The sequence below is a fragment of the Tursiops truncatus genome, chromosome 18 (assembly GCF_011762595.2).
Source record: "Tursiops truncatus isolate mTurTru1 chromosome 18, mTurTru1.mat.Y, whole genome shotgun sequence".
Lineage (NCBI taxonomy): Eukaryota > Metazoa > Chordata > Mammalia > Artiodactyla > Delphinidae > Tursiops > Tursiops truncatus.
This window is the reverse complement of record NC_047051.1, coordinates 16,682,884-16,707,439: the sequence shown is the minus strand read 5'-3', so window position 1 is coordinate 16,707,439 and position 24,556 is coordinate 16,682,884. Positions and strand designations below refer to the sequence as shown.

The 24,556-nt window shown below is 38.5% G+C and overlaps 1 protein-coding gene and 1 long non-coding RNA gene across 14 annotated transcripts in view; one reads left to right on the top strand and one right to left on the bottom strand.

Annotated features, from left to right (window-relative positions):
• RNASEH2B (ribonuclease H2 subunit B) overlaps window positions 1-24,556 on the top strand; it is a 99,074-nt gene that overhangs the window by 28,970 nt on the left and 45,548 nt on the right. For all 13 annotated transcript variants that reach the window (XR_004522998.2, XR_004522999.2, XR_004522995.2 and 10 more), the window contains 4 exons: window positions 10,482-10,553; window positions 12,579-12,686; window positions 14,948-15,024; window positions 18,813-18,927. Coding sequence is in view for 7 of the 13 variants with exons in the window: in XM_033843443.2 (XP_033699334.1) it covers window positions 10,482-10,553; window positions 12,579-12,686; window positions 14,948-15,024; window positions 18,813-18,927 (372 nt within the window). In the remaining 6 variants the exon portion in view is untranslated. The remainder of the gene's footprint in view (window positions 1-10,481; window positions 10,554-12,578; window positions 12,687-14,947; window positions 15,025-18,812; window positions 18,928-24,556) is intronic.
• Window positions 15,692-23,653, bottom strand: LOC109550227 (uncharacterized). The gene is made up of 2 exons (XR_002176655.3): window positions 23,331-23,653; window positions 15,692-17,790 (listed from the first exon to the last, which is right to left on the bottom strand). It is a non-coding gene; the product is annotated as an uncharacterized lncRNA (long non-coding RNA).

Genomic DNA, 24,556 nt, shown 5'->3' with positions numbered 1-24,556 from the left:
ATGAAAAATTTTAAACTATGTTTTTTTTTTTTTTTTTTTTGCGGTACGCAGGCCTCTCACCGTTGTGGCCTCTCCCATTGCGGAGCACAGGCTCCGGACGCACAGGCTCAGTGGCCATGGCTCACGGGCCCAGCCGCTCCGCGGCATGTGGGATCTTCCCAGACCGGGGCATGAACCCGTGTCCCTTGCATCGGCAGGCGGTCTCTCAACCACTGCGCCACCAGGGAAGCCCTAAACTGTCTATCTTTGACAGAGCCTTTAGCTTATAGTCAAAAGTAATTTTGTGTGCTTAAGGGACACACACAAAACTATCAACTAAGGGATATATTAGAAGTATTATAACAATATGAGTTTTTTTTTCATACTAAGTCTTCAAAATCTGATGGCGGTAGATCCACTCCTCCGTAAAAGCAGTGAAAACATTGGCAAAGATGTCCAAAATCAACTTTTTCAGAACTCTTGAAATTAGCCAAAGGCTTCCAACAATCCGAGGAGTGTTTATTCAAGAAAAACTGCTGAATCTCACTGAGCAAGGTTTGTGGCATTGCAACTTGAACTGCTCCCATCTCCCTTTGCTCAGATCTACTGTAACCTTGAAAACCAGCAGGCTTGCAACCACTGGATGGGCAGGCCATGTTTGGGGCTCCTCAAAAAAAAGTCCCATTCCCAGAGCATTGTCCCTATTTGACCTGTCTTCCAGCTCCCTGGAAAAGCCCTGTTCACAGGGCATTGTTGTCATTTGACCTGACTGGAGCTCAGAACTCACTCGGCAGGAAAACCCTATCCCCAGGACCTTTGTCAAAAACACTCAGCGGCAATTGATACTCAGCTGCTGAGGGGGCAATGCCAGTTGCGGAAATGAGAACCTGGCCAAAAACTTAAAAGGAAGATACGGGAATAAAATCTCCGTAAAAGGCTTTGAAAAGCTCTGACATATTCCTAGGGAATTACAGCACTGTGCACACATGCAAGGCTGTGTGCATACCTAGGAAAGACCTGAGAAGCCCGATTCTCTCACCTCTGACTGACCTTGGGGCTCAAGGGAAGCAGTAAATAAAAGCTAAGGCAGAAGTTTAAATTGCCTGAGTGTTGAAGGCATGCCCCAACACACATGAAGATCCCCTCAGCAAATGTTGGGAGACTTTTTGGTTCAAAACTTTTAAGGATATCTCAGACCAGTCATTAGCTAACGCTAAGCTAACTGAGACATCAGTGTTTGCACACAACAGGGAATAGAGACTACAGGATTTGTCCAGAAAAGTCACTAAAAAAACAAATTGTAACAATTGCAACGATGACCAAAAGCAGCAACAACAATAAGTCTTAAAGAGTTAGGTAAAGGGACTCTGATTTCCAGAATTGTCACATTTATTGTTATATTATCTAAAATGTGCAGTTTTCAATAAAAAGATGTGAGACACATGAGGATATAAGAAAGTATGCCTCATACACAGGGGGAAAAAAGTAATCAATAGAAACTGCTCCTGAGGGGTCCAAGATGTTGGACTTATTCTACAAAGATTTTAATCAGCTATTATAAATATACTCAAAGAACTAAAGTAAACTATGTCTGAAGAATTAAAAGAAAGTATGACAATGAAATCTCACAAAATAGAGTATATCAATAAAGAGATAGAAATTACAAAAGAATATATAAATTCTGGAGTTGAAAATTACAATGACTGAAAAGAAAATTTCATTAGCAGGCTCAACAGCGGATTTAAGCTAGAAGAGGAAAGAAACAGCAAACTTGAAGATTGATCAATTGATATTATCCAGCCTGAGGAACAGAAAGAAAAAAGAATTGAGAAAACTGAACAGTCTCAGAGACCTGCAGTACACCATCAAGCATATCAGAATATTTATAATGGGTCCCAGAGGAGGAGAGAAAAAGAAAGGGGGACAAAGAATATTTAAACAATTAATAGTGAAACATTTCTCAAAATTTTTTTTTTTTTGTGGTACACAGGCCTCTCACTGTGTGGCCTCTCCCATTGTGGAGCACAGGCTCCGGACGCGCAGGCTCAGTGGCCATGGCTCATGGGCCCAGCTGCTCCGTGGCATGTGGGATCTTCCCGGACCGGGGCACAAACCCGTGTCCCCTGCATCGGCAGATGGACTCTCAACCACTGCGCCACCAGGGAAGCCCACATTTCTCAAATTTGATGACAAATAATATACAGATTTAAGAAGCTCAGTAAACTCCAAGGGGATAAACTAAAGGGGATCCACACCTACTCACATCATAGTCAAACCATCAAAAGACAGACACGAAGAGAGAATCTTGAAAGCATCAAGAGAAAAATGACTTATCAAATACAGGGAGCCTCAATAAGATTAACAACTGACTTCTCAGTAGAAACTATAGAGGCTGGAAGTTAGTGGGATGACATATTAAAGATGCTGAAAGAAAAACTGTCAACCAAGGGTTCTCTGTCTGATAAAACTATCCTTCAGAACTGTGGGAGAAACTAAAGCATTCCTAGATAAAGAAAAACTAAGACCTGAAAATCACAATGGGGTCCTTCAGATTAAAAGGAAAAGGCACTGGATGGTAACTTGAATCTGCATGAAGACTATAGATCAGTGGTAGAGATAAATACATAGATAAAAATATAAAAGACAGTACAGATGTATTTTTGTTTGTAACTCTTTTCTCTCTCTGATTTAAAATACAACCTCATGTGGCAATAATTATAAAACTGTTGATGGGCTTATATAAAGATGTAATTTGTACGATAATAGTACAAATGAGGGGGTAATACATTGCAGGGAAATTTCTTTATGATATTGAAAATTTCAAGTTAGCATTAATCTGAACTATGTTCTTGCAAGTTAAGATGCTGATTGTTATACCAAGATAATTATTGTGCTTCACAGCCACAGTTTTGTTTCCTGAGTTAAGAAGGAAGGATGGGACTTCAGATTAAGAGATTCTCTAGGGCTTCCCTGGTGGCGCAGTGGTTGAGAGTCCGCCTGCCAATGCAGGGGACACGGGTTCGTGCCCCGGTCCGGGAGGATCCCTCATGCCGTGGAGCGGCTGGGCCCATGAGCCATGGCCACTGAGCCTGCGCGTCCAGAGCCTGTGCTCCGCAGCGGGAGGGGCCACAGCAGTGGGAGGCCCGTGTACCACAAAAAAAAAAAAAAAAATTGGGGGAATTCACAAATATGTGGAAATTTTAAGCAGCATACTCCTAAATAATCAATGGATCAAGGGAGAAATTACAAAGGAAACTAGAAAGTACTTTGAAAAGAAAGAAAATGGAGCACAGTAATGTAAGGAATGGAAGTAAAGCAGCTTTCAGAGTGAAATATATAGCTGTACATGCTTATATTAAAAAAGAAGAAAGATCTCACATCAATAACCTTATCTTTCATCTTAAGAAACTAGAAAAAGAAGAACAAACTGAACCCAAAGCAAACTAGGGGAAGAAATAAAGATTACAGAAAAACAACACAGAAAAATCAGTGAAGTCAAAGGAGGCCATTTTGAAAAGATCAACAAAATTGGCAAATCTTTAGCTAGACTGACCAAGAAAAGGAAAATTCAAATTACTAAAATCAGGAATGAGAGAGTACATCATTGCCGATCTTATAGAAATATTCAATAAAAAAGGAACATAAGGGAATACTATGAACAACTGTATGCCAACAAAGTAGATAATTTAGATGAAATGGACAAATCCCTAGAAAGGCATAAACTACAAAAACGGACTCAAGAAGAAATAGACAATCTGAACTGACCTATAGCAGGTAGAGACATTAGATTAGTAAATTAAAACCATTCCATAGAAAAAAGCCCAGTCCCAGATAGCTTCACTGGCAAAATCTTCTAAATAATGAACAAATTAATACCAGTTCTTTACATGTTTCTCCCCAAAAACGGAAGAAGAGAGACTACCTCCCAACTCATTCTGTGAGGCCAGTATTACCCTCATACCAAAACCAGACAAAGATGTCATAAGAAAAGAAAACTACACAATATATCCCTTATGAACATAGATGCAAAAATCCTCAAAAAGTAACAAACCAAATCCAGGAGTATGTAAAAAGGATTATACACCATGACCAAGTGGGATTTGTTCTAGGAATACAAAGTTGGTTCAACATACCAAAATCAATCAATGTAATATATTGTACTATTTCAATAAAATAAAGGCCCCAAACCACATAATCATCTCAACAGCCACAGAAGAAGCATTTGAGAAAATACTCTTTCGTGATAACAACACTCAAAAAATTAGGAATAGGAAACTTTCTCAGTCTGTTAAAGGGCATCTATAAAAAACCCACAGCTAACATCATGCTAACATATTTCATATTTTTTAATGTATTGAAATAAAAATATTTTAGATATATACATTGGGTTAAATAAAATATATCATTGAAAATTTATTTTATGTATTTTTAATATGGCTTCTAGAAAAGTTTATTACAAATGTGGCTCTTATTTATGGGATGCATTTTATTTCTGTTTGACAATGCAGTTCTGGACACGGGGGCTCTAGGTTCTGGCAGATCTGAGTCTTACTCCCTGCCCTGTAGCACTGGATAGTCGAGGTGCGAGGGCAGAGGATTGAGGGACTGGGGTGGAGAAGAAGCAGACAGGGGAAGATGAAGGGGTGTATTAAATGCAGTCTTTCTGTGAGCATAGGGGCTTTGTTTTATTCACAGCTATATCCTCAGTGCCTAGAATAGTAAAATTGGTAATAGAATCAGTTTCAATAAGAGGATAGTGTTTATTACTAAATGGTTACTTATTCACATCTGATATTTGCTGTAGGTACCTAGAATCTAGAAAATGAGAATGCAGTTTAGTGAGCACAGACGTGGCATTTGATAATCATCCAACCATGAGGTGAGTGTACAGATGCCTTGGAAGACTAAAGGGAACTAGACAGTGGTAGCTGCCGTTTAACAAAATGTTGTTGCCAGGTGTTTTGATAGTGCAAGGCAAATCTTTGCCCAACGATTTTTTTTTCATATTTAGGGAAAATATATCTCATGTAAAATTACCTGCTTTCCAAATATTGGCACCTAATTCAAATTTTTAAAAATGTGCATAGCAAACAAAACCCTCCTGTGCACTGGATTTGGCCCAGAAGCCAACTGAATATTTAGCTGGTAAAGTGAATGCATGCTTCCTTTGACTCCTTAGGCATCAAAGCAAAGAACTCAACCAGTGTTACACACAGGAAGCCTTCCCAGACCTCCTTATCTGTGTTACATCATCTTTCATAAGGTCTAATAGTCCATGTATTTCTTCTCAGCAGTTGTTACATTTGCAGTCTACATTTGTGTGATTATTTGATTCAAGATATGTCTCTTCCATGGGACATCTGAAAACTCCCCATGGGTAGAGGCTGGGTCAGTTTTTACTAATCAATAATTAACAAATGAATGAATGAATAGGGCAGGAGAGATGAATTTTGAAATGCATGCTGTGTTAAAGAGTATAGCATCTCCCTTGGAATTCTGTGTTGAAAGGTTGAGTCCAACAGCTAGTTGTTTTGTAGGCTGTATATGAGAAAAGATGACTTTTTTTCCCCTGTTACATAGACATTTCAGTGTTATCTACACTAATATATCTTAAAGCCTATTTCAGAGAACACTGGCATTTGCAGCAGAACACATTAATGTCAGTATTTATTTGTACTTAGTAATTCCAAAGTTCTCATAGTTGGACTTTTTAGGCTGTAGCTAATCCTCTGGACTTACTGCTCTTCCTGGGAAAAATGGAAACACTGCTTCCCTTGAATAGTTATTAAAAATATCTTTTTAAGATTTTGGATATTTGTAAAGTTTGATTATTTTAAGCTCTGGAGGAATGGGAAAGCTGGAGGAAGAGCTGGCAAGGGTCACTAGAACCAAAGTTTTCTATTAAAAAAAAGAAAAACAGAAATCAATAATAATTTGCCAAGTTACAGTTGAAAGATTTACTGTCATACTGAAATAAAATAAAGGCTGTATTGCTGAAAAAAGAGAGGTCACCTTTTCTGTGCCTTGAGACATAATGAAGAAATGTGATGCTGGGAAGTGAGAAACAGCAGGCAGGGAAAGGAGAGAAGACCACAACCTGTTTTAGTTTGTGGACAAGTTTTTAACAGTGCTAAACTTTATCCTTTACATTTTTATAAGTTGCAGAAAGGAAAGTCTTAAAAGATTTCTTAAAATTGAATCTGTATGGTTCCATTTATATAACATTTTCAAAATGACAGCATTTTAGAGATAGAGAACAGATTAGTGATTGCCAGGGGTTAGAGATGGGGCAGAAGTGTCTATCAGTTTTTGCTTTGTGTATCTTGAAGCTCTGTGTGTGTGATTGTAAACATGGAGGATTATTTCCTCCTGACCCTTCTATCATTATGAAATGACCTTCTTCATCCCTGGCAATATCCTTTGTCTGTTATTAACAGAGCCATTGCATCTTCCCTTTAATTAGTGTTAGCATGATAAGCACACTGTATCTTCTTCCTTTTACTTTTAATCTACTTGTATCTTTATATATAAATGGTGTTTCTTATAGGAAGCATATAATTTTATCTTACTTTTTTATCTAGTCTGACAATTTCTTTTAATTGGGATGTTCAGTCCATTTACATTGAATGTGATTATTGATATGGTTAGATTTGAGTGTCATTCTGCTATTTATTTTCAATTATCTCATCTGTTCTTTGTACTTTTTTTTTTTTTTTTTGGTGGTACGCAGGCCTCTCACTGTTGTGGCCTTTCCTGTTGCGGAGCACAGGCTCTGGACGTGCAGGCTTGGCGGCCATGGCTCACGGGCCCAGCCGCTCCACGGCATGAGGGATCCTCCCGGACCAGGGCACGAACCCGTGTCCCCTGCATTGGCAGGCGGACTCTCAACCACTGCGCCACCAGGGAAGCCCCTTTGTACTTCTTTTACTCCCTTTCTGCCTTCTTTTGAATTGAGTGCTTTTTATGATTCTATTTCATCTCCTTTGTTGTTGTATTAGTAACAGCATTTTGTTTTGTTTTGTAATTTAACTGGCTGCTTTAGGGTTTACTGTACACATTTAAATGATTACGTCTACCTTCAAGTGATATAACACCACTCCACATATAGTATAGGAAACTCTCAATGGTATATTTTCATTTCTCCCTTCCTGGCCTTTATGCTATTATTGTCATATATTTTATTTATGCATATGTTATAAACCCTGCACTAAATTGTTATTTTTGTTTAGTCAATGATCTTTAAAGGTATTTAAATAGTAAGAAAAATTCTTTACCCCTGCAGTCACCATTACCAGTGTTCCTCATTCCTTTGTGTAGATTCATATTTTCATGGGGTTTCATATTCCTTCTAGCAGAAGAACTTCCCTTAGCATTCCTTGTCATGTGGGTCCATTGGTGATTATTTCTTTCAGCCCTTGTATTTCTGAAAGAATCTACTGACCACCTTCACTTTTCAAGGGTATTTTCTCTGGGTTCATCATGTGTTCTTTTAGTATTTTAAAGATGTTTCCCCATTGTCTTCTGGCTTGCATTGTTTCTAATAAGAAATTTGCTATCATTTTTCGCTTTGTGCTTCAGTACATGATGTCATTTTTTTCTCTCTGCTTTTAAGATGTTTTCTTTATTACTGGTTTTGAACTATTGATTCTGATGAATAATTTTATTCCTGCTTCTTTGTGCTTTGGGTTTATTGAACTTCTTGGATGTGTGGTTTTATAGTTTTCATCAAATTCAAAACTGTTCTGCCATACTTCAAATACTTCTTCTGTTTCCCCCCTGTTCTCTTTCAGGAGCTCCAATTCACACATAAATTATTAGGGTGCTTGAAGTTGTCCCACAGTTTGCTGATACTTTATTTTTAATTCTTCTTTCTCTGTGTTTTCATTTTAGATAGTTTCTATTGCTATGTCTTCAAGTTCATTAATCTTTTCTTCCACCATCAATGGCATCTGGTGTATTTTTTATCTCAACTTGGGTCTTTTTAAAAAATCTTCTGTGTCTCTGCTTAACTTTTTGTACATGAGGAATACTGTGTTTAATTCTTTTGTCTCTTCATTCTAACATCTGTGTCTAACATCAGTACCCCCTCTCAATAATTGATTTCTTTATTTTTCTCATTATGGGTCATATTTTTTTGCTTCTTTGAATGCCTAGTAATATTTGATTAGACATTGTGAATTTTACCTTTTTGGCAGATGAATATTTTTGTATTCCTATAAATAATCTTGAGCTTCACTCTGGGACACAGTGGAGGAACTTGGAAACAGTTTGATTCTTTTAGGTCTTGCTTTTAAAATTAGTTCGGTGGGACTGGAGCAACATTTAGTCTAGTCTGTCCCCTACCACTGAGGCAAGACCCTTTGGAGTACTGTACCCAGTGTCCTCTGAATTATGAGGTTTTCCAGTCTGCCTGGGAATAGGCCCAGTGCAGGGCCCCGAGGGCATGTGGGGTACTGTTTCCTCTAATCTGTTCAGCTGGTTTTTCTCCTGCCCTTAGGTAGTTTCATCACGTGCATGCACTGATCAGTACTCTGTTGAATACTCTACTCAAGCAGTACTCTTTGCTGATCTCTGGGGTTTTCTCTCTTTGTTGCTCAGTTCCTGCATGCTGACCTGTGAACTCTAGCCATGGTGTCTTGAGAACTCTCCGCTCCATCTCTACAACTCAGGGAGTCATCCAGGCTTCACCTGGGTTCTCCCATTCTGCACCGTGGCCTGGAAACTGTCTCAAGGCAGTAAGCTGGGGCGATCACAGGGCTCCCCTCATTTGTTTCCCATCTCTCAGATAACTGTCCTGCATGGCTCAACCTCAGTGTATTGAAAATAGTTGTTTTGCATATTTTGTCCTTTTTATTTTTGTTTTTTGGCTGTTAAATTGGGTTTCTGTTATTCCATTTGGTTGCAAGTGAAAATCTCAAAATTAGGGGTTTTTTTCTTTATATATTTAATGTTACTATTGAGAAAAAAGTTGTACCTACACCATTTATCAGTAAGCCAGTTTCTAAACATGCTTGCTATATTTAAGTTTATGAAGATCTAAAGTGGGGTAAAGGGAGTGGGGCTGTAGAAAATAAAGGTGACTGTAAGTTCCCTTCCTTCCTCAGAGCTTTCTCATTTACTCTTTGGTAGATTGTTGCTCTGCTCCCTTATTAATCAGAGTACCTTGGTTCCTTTTGGAGAGAGATTCTTTAAATGGGTTTAAATATGCCACTCAAAATATATGAGGATGTTATAAATAAAATTGTCATGGTCTTTATGTTTTAATCTATATGATTTAAACTTTGACATTAAAATATCATGGAGGAAACATAATGAGAGGACTTAACTCACCAGATATTAAAATGTATTTTAAAGCTACAATAATTAAAATATTGAAGTACTAATGCTAATATAGCCACAGATTCATGGGTCAAAATACAGTGTCCATAAATAGACTCATAAATGTGTTTGAAACACTTAGCATAGGTTATTCAGTTAGATGGCATGGAGACAACTGAACAACTCATTGCAAAAAATTAAAGTTGGATATCTCCTCCCCATATCTTATACAGAGATGTATTCCAAATAGGTTAACTATAATCTAAAAGTGCTAGAAGAAAATATGGGCAATTCACATTATCTTGAGGGAGAGAAGGCCTTTCTAAGTATAACACAAAAGATACAACCATGAAGGAAGTTATTGATGAGATTACACAAAGATTTTACATCTCCTAAGTGGTGAAATAATCATTAAAAACAGGGAGTTCCCTGATGGCCTAGTGGTTAGGATTCGGGGCTTTCACTGCCATGGCCTGGGTTCAATCCCTGGTCTGGGAACTGATATCCCGCAAGCCACATGGTGCGCCCCGTCGCCCCCACCCCCCAAAAAAATAAAAGCAGATTTGATATCCTTACTGTGTAAAGACTCCTAATACAGTAGTAAAAAAAAAGATGAATGCCCTACTAGAAAAATGGGCAGAGGACATGAGTAGATAATCATAATTAGGGGCAAAAAACATGAATGTCCAGTACATATTGATTTTTTAAATGTTCTATTTAATAATAATAGTAACAAAAAATAATAATAAGAGCTATCACTTATTATTTATTATTTCTGTTTGTCTGAATATACGAACTTTAAACAAATTAGCTAGTTTAATCCTTTGAAAGGCAAGCGTACATATTATCATCATCATTTTATACATGTGACGGCTGAGACGGGACATGAGGACCCTTGCCTGAGGTGACAGAGCTGTCGGGTGCTTGAGCCAAGGTTTAACCCTTCTGAGCCCTGCTCCTCAGCACTTCTCAAAGAAGTAAATTAAAACTACCTTAAATTCCACTGCACTTCACAGAGAAGTTGATAATTTGCATAAGATCACACAATTTATAAGCAATAGAAGAGAGCTAAAATTTTTAGGAAGAAAAATCGTAAAAACAGAAGAAAGAAAAAGAGTAAAGTAAGTAAAGTGAGCAACAAAACAGATGTCTTTTAATTTTACAAACTCACCATTTCTTTTCAGAGTATTTAAAAGATGCTTCAAAGAAGATGAAAAGTGGGCTTATGTTTGTAAAACTGGTTAACCCGTGTTCAGGTAAGCACTCCTGCCCGCCCCCCCCGATAATGGTAACTTGAACATTTTTAAAACGTTGTGGCTGAAAAGTGTGTATATTTATTTGTCTTTGTATGTTTGTTCTTCCTGAATAGCTTTTAAAGGTAGGATAGCATTACATGGTGACAAAAGCAAGCTAATGACATAACCAGTCTTCTAAGATAATTCACTTGACTTAAACGTTTTTTTATTTCTTCTTAAATTTAATCCATAGAGCTGTATTCATCAGAAATGATGGCAAAACAAAAAAAAAATGGAGCGTGTTTGATTTCTCTCTGAAAACAGATGAATTTTCCTTGGCCTTTTTAAGCTAACTTTTCCTAAAGTAGTTATCCAATATTAGCCTCCATTTATACTCATTTTATGTTATAAAGTAAAATAAATAACCAGAGTTTATAAAAAAAAAGGAAGGCTTTTACTGGACATGCCAAGATTTTGAGTAGTTTCATTTTTAGCTGTACTTTCCTTATTTTGTTCAGACTGAAAAGTAGTATATATATTTTTTCCTGCCAAGGGGTGATTTTTTTGCATTAAAAACATTGTATTTTGAGGAGATGCATGTTTTATCAGGAACAATTTTACCTTTATAGTCAGTGTATTTTGCTTTGTCTTATAATTTTTAGGCAAAGATATTAAAATACACAATAAGTATATAGTAATATTGGTGATACTATTTATCTCTGTGTGAAATTTTTCTCCATTAGTTTATGTTATAAGATTTACAAGGTTATTAATTTTATAAGGCTTTGAGTAGATACCTGATATTTGGCAAATTAGAGCATCCTCTTGGTGACTGTCGTACTGAATAGTGAAAGCAAGAGAAATCCAGTGAGCAGTGCCGTGTTGTTATTGTTGTTGCAAAGACACAAATAGAAACAACAAGAGAGGCAAAAATTCCGGCTTCCTCCAGTTTTCTTTTCCTCAAAATGAAATTGAATGTAATTGGTCAGTTATATTATGTGGAACTCCTAGGTATATGTAAGACTAAGATGAGGTGAGAAATGTTTTTTCAAGAGAAGTTTTAGTTATCAGTAAAGCATTTAACAAAAGGAAGGTACAAAAAAGGTCAGGCTTCTTGTAAAATTCATTTCATCTAAATGTCCGTGGACAACATTTTGCTATACTGACTATGGAGAAATAAAGGCTAACTTTTGCCGAGCGCTTACTAACGTGCTGTGTTAGGAGCTTTACGTGTACGTATTCTATCTTTTCAATCCTTATAAAAAAAATACTGAGGTAGGTTCAGTATTGCTCGCATTTTACAGATATGGAGAGAGAAGTACAGAAAGGATTATATAGCTTCCCCAAGGGCTCACGCCCAGCATGTAGTTGAGATAGACTCAAACTCAGGGCCCTGGATTTTGCTATGCTTAGAAAAAAAATTCGTGCATTGGAGGGATTCATTCAGATTCGTGCAGATGCGCCCAGTCCCCGCCCCCTTCTAACTTCCTTTTTTTTTGGTGTTTTAAGAAAGGGAAATTTTCATCCAATTGGGTGTGGCTTTCCTCACTCCTCATGGTGTAAAGCACGTTGCTGTTGTAGGGCCCTGGCCTTTCTCCTGTGGAGCTCACCTCAGGTGTGGAGCTCGCCTCAGGTGTGCAGGCCCTGTCTCCCGCCCTCTGTATGGGAGGCTGTACACCGCCCTGGAGACAGGGCCCACAGGCCAACTCAGTTCATCTGGCTGAGCCATTAGGTTTGGGTAGTTTAAAAATGGGTTTTCCTTCCTGATCTGATAGAGGACTCAATGAGAGGCTCTGTAGCAGTTAAGATAAATGATTTGTACTTTTGTGTTTATTGGTCTAAGTTCAGTGAGGATTATACAGTTGGAAAACAAGCATCTGTATGTAATAGCTACAAGCGTTCCTTGGAGTCACTTTGTGTAGACTATATCTATGTATGTTTATGTTCATATTAGGAACATTCCTCAGAACTATTAGATAGTCTTTTGATATTTGTGTGTGTGTGTGTGTGAAAACTTACAAATAAAAAACAGATTTGTTTTAACAGGGGAAGGAGCCATTTACTTGTTCAATGTGTGTCTACCACAGCTGTTTGAAATAAAAGTTTTCAAGGAAAAAAACCATTCTTGGTTTATAAATGAATCAGTTCAATCAGGTAAGTGACTAGTGTATATATTTACATTAACACATACCCTGACTTTGCCATCCTTCACATCTATCTGCCCAGTTTGGAGTCTGGTCCATGGGTTTTTCTTTGTTGGCGTCAGAGCAGGGTTTAATCAAGGAGAAAGGAAAGATTTAAACAAGTTTAGATCAATAACTGTGTGTCTTAGATGGTAGGAAATTTTTAACTAACAATTCTGATTTTTCTCCTAAAACACTGACACACCCCGAGTCAGATGACTTTTGTACTATGGAGTGCACATTGTGTTCACTGGAAACTCTTTGCTCTTATCCATTTTTGAGGATCTTCAAGTTTTTAACATCTTATTTCCTTGCAAATGGATGTTGATATAGCTTCTAGAATAAAATAGAAGAGAAGAGAAGAGAATGCTTTCTCATATAAGTTACTATGGCCACCCCACCTGCCCCCAACACACACACCCAACACCCAATTTCTATTTCTTTTAAGAGCGTTCCTTTGATTTGGGGCTCAGTGTTGACTCTGAAGGAAAAAGGATGCCACACGTAGCCCTGACAGTTCTGGGTGAGAGTGGGAGGGTGCGTCATGGGGTATCTCAGTTCCCTCTGTCCCTCTGTCTCTCATTGTTTGCAGAGAGTGCTTTCCATTGCTTTCTAAGCCCTCTGCTTTCTGTTGACCGTCACCACTTAGTGCTAAGGTAGAAAGGCCACTTTGCGTTTCTTGTAAGGCATACAGAAGAAGAGTTTATTGCTGGTGTTGAATTTCATATACCTGTGTGCATGAGAAGATTTGAAGTGGTTTTCAGTTGCCGAAATGCAGTGGTAGACTGTGTATTTAGCCTGGTAGGTGCCAAGTATACATTCCTTTTTATTGTTCTCTTTTCTTATTTTTCATTTGGCAATATATGAGAGTTCCCACTTCTAATGTAGTATACTTGCCTTTGAGTTTGGCTGGAGAGACACAGTAATATCAGATGAAACTGGAAAATATTCAGAAGCAGTGATTGATTAGCTCTCCTGGACTGTCTGACTTGGTACCTGCTTTTTTTTTTTACCTGCTTTTTTTTTTTTACCGGACCGGGGCACGAACCCACGTCCCCCCACATCGGCAGGCAGACTTTCAACCACTGCACCACCAGGGAAGCCCAGAAAGAGCTGTTTTTAAGAATGGCTACCAGGATATTGTTTTCAGAACAAGAAACCTGTTTCTAATTTCTGAATATAATGGATGCCTCATATAAACTGAGCTTAGAGCTTCTGATAGGTTGTTTCATAAACTTCTCTTCTACTTAAAAAAAAAAAAATTAACTAATGTCATCATGTAAAATTACGTCCTTAATTTTTTTTCAACATACTGTGAAATGGATTCATGTATATAATTTACGGTTAGAATTTCTTGGCTGTATAGGTAGGTTGCTCTGTTAGAGAATAAAAGTCAGTACATGTTTCCTGAAACCAAATTAATAAGCATGGAGATGAATTGTTTATTGTTCTTTTTGATGAAATACCTCTTCTGGTTCATTTCCATGGAAGAAGGACTCTGGGACGCTTGGAGGGGAGTGCGGTAGAGAAAAGTGGGGCGCAGGCAGCCTAGTTGATTTGCCTTTTTTCCTTTCAGCGTGGAGAGCACCACTCATCTTACTGCAGAGATTCCAGTTTCTTATGCTCAGTCTTGTTAGACTTCTGCCCTCTTGCATTTTTCTTTGGGAGGAGGGATGGGGTAGTTTCTGGAGTGGGTAACGACCTCTGAGCTTTGAGTCATTGACAGTTCAGAGCTGTGAGCCCAGAGCCCATAGGAGAAGCCACGTACAGAGGGAATAATATTGCTTTCCCATGGCTTCGTCCTCAAAAGCACAGGAAATTACATTTTACTGCAGCTTTGTTGATAGACTTATACAGGTCTCCTAATGTTTGCCTGATTCACATTCTGTCTGTATTCCCCCGAACCCTGCTATTTTTTTTGGCAGGGGGTGGGAGGTGGGGAGAGGAGGGCCTCTATTAAAAATGATTTCTAAAAAAGAAATAGAAAGTTAAAGATCAAGTTCAGTGTCTTGGCTGTCCTCTCCACACCAGGGATTTGAAGCTGTTTGGAGTGAAATCTCGTGGACCATGTTCTGCCTTTTGAGAGAATCACATAATCTTGGGCCTGTGTAGGAGGAGCTTCTGAATTTGGAATTTCACATATATTTTTCAATGAATGGTTCCCACATTGGGATTAAGGTGAAATAACTAAGTTGTCTTTCCATGTTGTTGAATTCTCTTTTTAATCTGTAGGAGGTCTTCTTCACTTTGCCACACCCATGGACCCTCTGTTTCTGCTTCTCCACTACCTTATAAAGGCTGATAGAGAGGTGAGTTTCCCACTACCTTATAAAGGCTGATAGAGAGGCTGATAGAGAACTGTGGGGAAACAGAATAGATTGTTTTTTTTAACATGATCTCCTCTGTCTCCTTATAATGGTCCAAATGTAGACTCCCCACAGTTCAGGTTTAACTTGGTTGGTATACAACACCTATATCACGTGTGCTGGTACAGATCAGAGCACTGATCGGCAGACCTGAGATCCAGCATCGTGATCTTGGACTAGCTCACCAACGAGTCCTGAGAACTGCCTAACCCTTTGTGTTATCTGCCTTACTTGTTTGACAAAGTCTAACAATGAAATTCTCATTACGTACTCATTAGTTTTGAAATACAGTACAAATGTTAAGACCTCAGGCCTTAAGAGAATAAACAAGATTTATCGTCTTTCATTTTCTTCTGTGTGAGACACTGTGAAACAGGTACTCTGGGGGTGTGTCCAGCAAAAGCTCCTTAATGGGGAAGCTGTAGTTGAGGAATCCCAGATGGAGTAAAATTTACCTTTGTGATATAAGACAGAGTTTATTAATAGTAATAGTTCCAGCCAGAGGTCCCAGGATACCTTTACAGTTGACAATTATTAAGGATCCCAAAGAACTTTTTGTTCCTGTGTGTTTTATCTATCAATATTGACTACATTAGAAATTGAAACTGAGAAATTTAAAAATAATTTTATTATTTTTAGAATAAAAATAAGCCCATTATATATTAACATATGACATGTTTCTAATGAAACAAACAGTAAAAGTCAGTGAGGAGTATGGTACTGTTTTACATTTTTGCAAATCTCTTTGATGTCTGGCTTGAGAGAAGACAACTGGATTTTCACATCTTGTTCTGCATTCGGTCTGTTTCCATACACTGTTTGAGTGGACGTGTGTAAAGAATATGCAGCCTTTCACATGTGAGGTCAGAAAAGGAAGGAATTGTATATTAGCCTTTTAGATAGTTGTGGATACTCTGCTTTGATACTACTCCAAAAACCAACAAGTGGTGGTTTCTTAAAAGTTAGTTGCAATGTGGAATCTGAAACCCTGTCAATGAACTTTCCGTGTTCTTGTTAAAAAACAAAATTCAAATGAGTAAATTTTAAAGATCTTATTGGCTTTCTTGAATGATTCACGAATTGGGCAGCATCTATTCTAGCAGACAGAAAGAAGCTCCAGGGAACTGTACAAAATGAAAAACTTTTCCAGCCAGAAGGGAATAAGAACAAGAAAGTTCAACTAGACTAAAGGGGGATTGGTTGTGGCAACGTCACGTTTCTTTAGGGCATGCCTGGCGTCTCTCAGGCAAATGACCTGGCTAGTGCTCGTTAGCAGATTACTGATTGGCTGGTTTAAGATTCCTCTTCTGGGTGAGCTGAAACTAATTAAATTAAGTCTCTGTTTGGGCTTAGCACAAACGACTCCATTTTGGGCCTGCTGTCTGGTTTTTAACACTCTCTTACGTTAAAATCTATTGGATCTTTCCCGCATATTACTTTGCAATATCATGCATTGGTCATTTGGAAAATATTGTCTCACTGAATTATGCGGGTCTTCCAAATGTCTACACACCTTATTACACACACACACACACACACACACACACACACACATACACACACACGCACACACACACACCTTTGTTAATTTAATATTACCAGTGATCTCTTTAGAAAACTGAGTGTTGGGAAGCTTGTCATAGTGGCAGACAAATTCTCTACAATTCTAATTTTTGCTTTAAAGTTCAAATTTTATCGTTGGCTACAAGCACTGTCAATCTTTCCCTTGAAGTGACAGGTTCACTTAATTTATGTGCTGTCAGTACTCAAGTCTGAATAACCATAGTTCATAGTGGTTCTTTTGGGTAAAAAATTGAGAAAAAGGCAGCTAGTTCTGCTCGCAACTCGGACAGTCACACAGCGCTTTTCCTTGAGATGATCTCTGAGCCTCGGCGATAGCCGAAGTACTTCAGCCACATTTGACTTTCATCACACAGAGCATTTAACCTACTTGCACTCCAAGGTCAAGATTTAAATAAAAGAAATTGCTTTCGCTCCTTGATCAAGGAAATCCTTAAGTGCAGCTGGGATTTTTTTACCTGCTTGTCCATGGCGGTGAAGAGTGCAGCGGCTGCTGGACGGTTTGCTGGTACCACCCTGACTGGTGCTGAGGAGCCAGGGCTTTTACCCACCTTTGCATTGAAATCATCAGTGCAAATGTTGACACAGTGAAAATGCAAGTAGCGTTGTAGCCTTAGCTTGAAAATAGTTTGGAGCTTGTGGACCCCCTGCAGGGGTACTGTATCTCCCAGGGATCCACCAGCCACAGCTTGAAAACCTTCGAAATGACAACTTTAAGGAAGGGTGTTATTTAAACACTTAGAGGAATCTTATTTTTGCACTCTCACGTCTGCAAATAGTTTAAGTGCTTATGGGTTCTCACTGAGTACTTAGATCCATTCTCCAAAACTCGTGTTTTGTATTTATATTGGCTTAATTTGTGATAAATACTGAGAGTAATAAAACTGACTTAAAACTTTAGGTGGTGCTTTCTCCTGATGCACCTTGTCGTCTCTTATTCTCCTCCTCTCCTACATTCTGTGTTCTTTATTGTGGATTAGTGAAGTTTTATTCCTTAGTTTAATCATGTTTCCCCTTACCTGGAAGCTACTGCGGTAGCCGCTGTAATTAGGGCACGGCGAGCAGTGAGGCCGGTGAGCTGTGTATCTCTAAGGAGCAGAAACGGTTCTAGTCGCTACCAGGAAGGCCCTAGAAGTATTCAGGGAGGAAGATGGAAACTTCAGGTGGCTCCCGTTCCTGCTGTTTCTAGGATACATTAGCGGGAGGAAGCCACCAACCAGCCTTAGTATCAGTACCTGTGTTGATGCACCTTTAAAGGCCCTCCCCCATTGGGGGAACTGTTTGCCTATTTCCCATTAAGACCCTGACTCTGGTGAATTAATCCTCACCCTGGCCCTCTGGGGGGCTCTGGGGGTGCTGTGGCTGGTTCAGGGAGGCAGATACAGAATGAAGCTCATGGTGGTAGTTGGCTTTCACTGTAAACCATCTTGCTCTCTCTTCTCAAATACTTAAAGTGCCCCTTAAAGTAGCCCGTGAGGCATTCAGATATTTCCTCGCCTACATTTTAGATGTGATCTTTTCCTATTTAATTAAAAAAATATTAGTATGTATTTTCAAAATGTTGACCCATTCTTTGTTAAACATGATTTATTTTAACGTCAGTAAAAATAATTCTTCTGTCTAGCTCTCCCAACTGTTATTAACTTTATATTCAAACAAATTTCTTATTGCAAAACCTTTTTATATATATATGGTAAAGAAAACAAGAATGAAACATTAGTGTATTATGAAATGATGATGTCAAGACTGTGTGGTAGTCCATTACATATTAGTAAAATATTACTTTAAAGTAGTTAAATATTTAACACATTGGGTGATCATGGAAGAATATAGATTAAGGTAGGAATCTAAAGACAGTAACTTGGGAAACCTGTGAATTATTCTTACTATCTGAAGGAAAAAGAGAACATTTAAATTAAAACATTTCTTGCCACTTGATGGAACCCAGGCGCTTTCAAGAGCTTCCTGAAGGGAGCCGAGAGTCAGTTCTGGAGCCTGTCCCGTTAAGGGAATCCTTAGGTGGAACAAGTGACTTTGAATTTAGTTTAAAGGTCCAGCTATGAGGTTATATATCTTTGTCTCTTTTTTTTAATGTATGAGTTTGTTGACTGGAGTACTTGCATCCTGACTGACTAAAGTCTTTTTTTCAGGGAAAGTTTCAGCCCCTGGAACAAGTTGTGATGGATGACATGTTTCCGAATTGCATCTTGTTGCTGAAACTTCCTGAACTTGAGAAGTTACTTCGACATGTGACAGAGGAGAAAGGTATGGCATACGGCCTTTGAAATCAGGTTTATGGCTGCCAGAAAAGCTGGGCATCTGTCTGAGAATGCAGTGGCTTGGAGGCCTGTGGAATGTGATGCTTATTCTGTGTGGGTCATAGGGGAAGCTGTCGTTCAGATTTGCTTCCACTTGTCAATATTCATCCTCTATTGCACTGGCTTGTTCAGTCTGCGAAATTTGAACCAGTGAAATATGGTGGCCTGTCTCCTGCAGGGCCAGGATTCACGAGGCTCAGGCTTTAGTCTCAGCTCTTCTTTCAACTAGGCTGTGACTTTAGGTAAGTGACTCAACTACTTTCTGCCTCAGGTTTCTCATTTGTAAAATTGAATAAAATCTATGCCTTTATTGATTCAAGAAACATTTATTGAGCACCTACTAAGAAGCATATGTTGAGCACTAGAGCCAGGCTCTAGGGATAGTTATAAATAAAATATTATCCTTTGCCTCACTTTGCTTCTACTCTGATGGAGACAAATGACAAGTAGGGCAATGACAGTAGGGAATAAGGGACGTGAACTCGGGGTTTTGTGGGGACGCACAGGACAGGTTTATAACCTGGCCTAGGTAGGGTGGGAAGTGCGGGTAGGGGGGTATTGTGTTGCTTTCCTGTGGGAGATAACCTCTAAGTGGAGGCTAAGTCAGAGTAGCAGCATGGATGTATGGAAAAGTTTGTCATGCTTAGCAAGATCCAGGAAGTTCAGTGATGCGTTTAGGTTAGTAAGGAAAGAACAGGGGAGAGTGCTGCGCAAGGGTTCAGGTGGTGAAGGGCCTTATACGTGTCTGGACTTGACCTAATGGTAGTGGAGTGTCAGCAAAGTTTTAAGTAGGGCAGTGCTATTGTGTGGAGAAGCTAAGGTCTGGTCCCCAGAGGCTGCTGCTGTGGTCCAGGCGGGAGGTGATGGTCACCTGAGCTTAGGAGGTGGAACCAGAAGGAAGTAGCAGCCTCGTGTGTTGACTGGATGATGGTCAAGAGAAGGAGGAATCAAGGATGGCTTCTGGGTTTGTGCCTTGACCCACAGGATGGGTAGAGATGGCCCCCTGGAGACAGGGGACATGGGTGCGAGGAGCAGGCTGGGGGTGACAGAGATGAGTTGTAGGCATTCATTTGAATTTTGAGAGGAGGAAGTGAGGCAGTGTGTGAATGTGTTTTGACAGGTTTGTAATAGCATTCAGACTTAGCATCAGTGTCTCCAAAAATCATCCAAGTAGTTTTAGAGTTAATACGGAAACACAGTGTGAGAACCGAAACAGCAGGCTGATAAGTTATGGTTATTTGGGGTTCTAGATGGTTTGGCCAACTAGGGTAGTTCTTCTAGGACCAAGAAAGTGGTGACTCCAAGAAGTGTAAGCTTACGGTGGAAAAAGAGAAAACCTCATTCATTGCATTTCACATTCGAAGGTTCTACTAAATTCACACTTGGCCAGACACAGAGCTCTGTTTTGAGCCTGAGGGGTATGTGGTGCCCAGGTTTTTATCAAAGCAGCGCTATTAATGACACTCCCTGGTGCTGATCTTGGCAGGAGACAGTAATCTTTTTGTGGGTGACAAATGAAGTAGCTCATAGCCATTTCTGAAAACTAAAGCAGTGAGGAATAATTACAAGTCATTTTCATTTTGCCAAGTTAATGGAAGCTGACAACACGATTAACTCATTAGCCAAAAATCTTCCAATAGCTGTATAAGAACAGTTGCCTGAAACCAAAACCCAGCAGCCCAAATTCAGAAATAGTATTAAAGCATTGTCATTTGTTAGTGTACAGCCTGTGTTCCAAAGCAGGAGCTTCCCTCACTTCCATTCCTTCCTCCTTGCTCACTGACCCCCTGACCGTCTGGTGAATCATTATCTGAACTGTCCTAATCTCTTTCACTTCTCAACATCGCCTAACTTTTGGAAGTTCTGCTGTAATAAAAAGTGAATGCCCTATACTTGTCTTGTTTGACCAGCTCTAAATAACCAGTTGTAAACTTCAAGCTACTGTGTGTTTCTCTTTGGACCTTTGTGGAAAATGATGTCTGTCTTAGTATGCTGTCCTTGTATACAGAAATGACATAAAGAAAAATATTTCACATATTTGTGTTCTGCGTCAAGGGGTGAAGCAAGCGATGTGGAATTGCTTCTGTTTTGATGAAGAGGCCTTTTTGAAGGTTGAGGCATTAGAGATCTTATTATTTCTTGTTTTTAAAAAATTGGGGGGGAATTCCCTGCCGGTCCAGTGGTTAGGATTCCGTGCTTTCACTGCCCAGGGTGCAGGTTCAGTCCCTGGTCGGGGAACTAAGATCCCGGAAGCTGCGCAGCACGGGCAGAAAAAAAATTTTTTGTTTTGTTTTGTTTTTGAACCTTCCATTATTTTAAGATTTACAGAATGTAGTTCATTAGGGGAAGAATTAAATTATGAAGGAACTGCCAAGACTTCTAGAGAATTGCATACATCTTTTACCTGCGAAATTTAACCTAAATTACTTTGTTTTGCCTTACTGTCATTAAAAAAGAAAGAAAGAAAAATTTGAGGCCTAGGGTTTTTAGAAACCTGGCATGTATAAAGGTTGATGATATAACTGCTTTGAAAATGAAAGTACATGGGCAAGGGAGGCAGTCTTTTTAATCAAAAAATTTAAAGGTACAGAAAAACTCGGGAACAAGCTACAAATATTTGTCTCCAACCACAAAATCAACCAGTGTTAATGTTTTGTTATTTTTGCTTCATATCTCTTTCAGGGAAAGAATTTCTTTAGGAACAATCTGGTAATCTGATCACAGGATTTGATAACCTACAAGAAAAATTAAGAATGTATTTGCTACATGGTTTTGAGCAAATCATTCAAACTTTTCAGCATCCTTGATCTGTGAGATGAAGGATTAAGAGTATCCCTCATATTCTACCATATGTTATAATTAGTACTCTGCAAAGTTGTTCTAAATCATAAAGTAAAGCTTTCCTTCTCTTGCCTTTAGAGTGTTGAGATCTCTAAATTACAGCATATGAACATTATTTAAGAATTGCAGTTAATAGTATCTACTATCTACCACAAAGAGATGCTTTAGGAATTAAATGAAATCATACAAGTAAATCAGTGCCCAGAGAGTGCTGGGTGTAGAGTAAGTGCTCAATAAATGTTTGTGCCATTAAGGCTTGTGAACTAGAAATTTTAAATTCTTTGCTGATGTTTAAGTACTAGGTATACAGTAAGTGACCAATGCACATTTGTTTGATGGTCCATTGATTAATACAGAGTCAAGTGGTTTAAGTAGGAGAATGGGGATAATCAGATAATAATAAAAATGTCTACCATATATTAACAAATTATTATATATCATCTCCATGCTTGTTGTTTTACGTATGTTATTGAATTCTTGCAGTAATTCCCTTTCATTGTTAGTAGAACCAGAATTTTTACAAATGAGGAAATTGAAGCTCAAAGAGTTTAAGCACATTGACTAACATCATAGAACTTGAAGTGGTAAAATCAAGGTTTGAACCCATGTCTGTCTGATGGCAACTCTTCCTCTTCCTTCTTACAACTGTGTAACGCTTCCAGGAGACTTAGAGTTTTTAGGTGTTGTCTCATGTAAAAATAGAAACTTAATTTTTTGTTAGTCTTTTATATCCCATTAATAATGTCTCTTTGTGAGACAAAGAGAGAGACAGGAAAGGAGACAGTGGGAACTTCTACAGCTTAAGGAAAAGACAATTCTCATCCTGGCAGTGAGCGTTCTGTTTTCCAGGCATCCTCTTTTAGTGATTGCCTTGGGTCCTGGCTGCTTGTTTGAATTAGATTTTTGTCTATTTTTAAGTTAGTATTTGGTTCCATTCTCTTTATTTTATTGCTAGGGTTTTTAACTAAGAAACAAAGAAGACTGCTAAAGAGTGGTCAGGTACTACCCGTGACAGGGAGCAGAGATAAAGAGGAAAGTTGATGTTTTTTCAATTCCATCCTCCCCACAGGCACTGTGCAGAGAGAGTAAAAACCTGAAATGCTCAAATTCCCCAGCCAGCTATTTTGATATTGGACTCCAGATGCTGTCTCAAAAGTCTGTGGCATTAAAGGTCTCGTTAAGCCTGCTAGGTTTATGAGAACCTTTCCTTCTCCCTGCCGAATAAACCCAGCCACAGTTGTTTGCATCCTGAATGATGATGGTGGTGACCTTAGTTAGTTAGCACTGCCTGCTTTATTAGTGAAGGAAACGATGTGTCTCAGTTTGCTAGCTCTGGGGCTCAGCATGCTTCTTGCCAAAAAAGCTCCCATTCAGTGGAGAGATGACAGGGGAAAGGACTAATAAAGGGTTATGAACTTCATCTTGAGTATAATACTCTGTTTCATATTGCAAGCAAAAGCTCTGCTGTGCTGTTCATTGTGATTAACAGGAAGAGCCAGGAAAACTTACCTGATTAAAATACCCCAAGCACAGTTGCCAAGTTTCTATCCCCAGGAGGCAGGAAAAAAAAAAGAGACCATATGAGTTTCTCAGTTATGGAAAACATTCAGAAAGTAGATGTGAAAATCTGCTCCAGGCAGTTTGTTCAACAATACATCAGGGAAATTCAAGTTTGTGAACTGATTACCCAATTGCTGAACATGTTATTTAATTGTGGACTCCTTTTTATTCCATCTTTATTTTGTAAACCCAATCTTTCCAGATGTTTGAGACCAGTTTTATAGGCACCAGACACATTAGGGAAAGAAACCTTTCCAGCATGTGCACATGTCATCTAACTCACAAACTCGCAAATATTAAATTTAGGACACAATAGAACATGTTATGGTATTTTTCATAATTGTGGGTAATCTGTGGCCTTCGTGAATATTTTAAACCACCTTGCTTATCAAAATGTGTAAATTTTAAAATTAAACAGTAGTTTATGCACTTCATCCTTATATAGTATTTTGGGATATTCAAGCTTGGTACTTCTTAGTGATCATCTTGTCCAGGGGAATGTTTAGTTAGAAATAAATTTGTAATTTAAAAACTTCCTAGGAAAAAAACTCCAGGCCCAGCTGGCTTCACTGGTGAATTCTACCATACTTTAAGAAAAAAATAATACTCAAAGAAATAATGATACTTAGTCAAATTCTTTTAGAAATTAAATGAAGAAGGCATATTTCCCAACTAATTTTATGAAACTGGAATGGCCCCAATACCAAAATCGAAGTTATTACAAAAAGAAAACTAATCTAGTATCCCTTATGATCATAGATGGAAAAATCCTTTAAAAATATTTGCAAATTAACTATGTAAAAAGGATAGTACATTATAACCAAGTGAGGTTTATCATAAGAATGCAGAGTTGGTTGAACATTAGAAAATCAATCAGTATGAGTCACCATATTTATACATTACAAAAGGAAAACTGTGATCATCCCAGTAGATGCAGAAAAAAACATTTGACAAAATTCAGTCATAATATAAATTCTCAGCAAATTAGAGATAGGAGGGAGCTTCTTCCTTCTGGTAAAGGACATCCATGACAAACATAAGCTAATATCATACTTCATTACTTTTGCAAGTAATATCACACTTGTAAAAGACTGAACACACTTTTCCCCTAAGATTGGTACAAGATAAGAATATCAACTCCTCATCCTGCTAGTGGAAATCCTAGCATTTGCAAT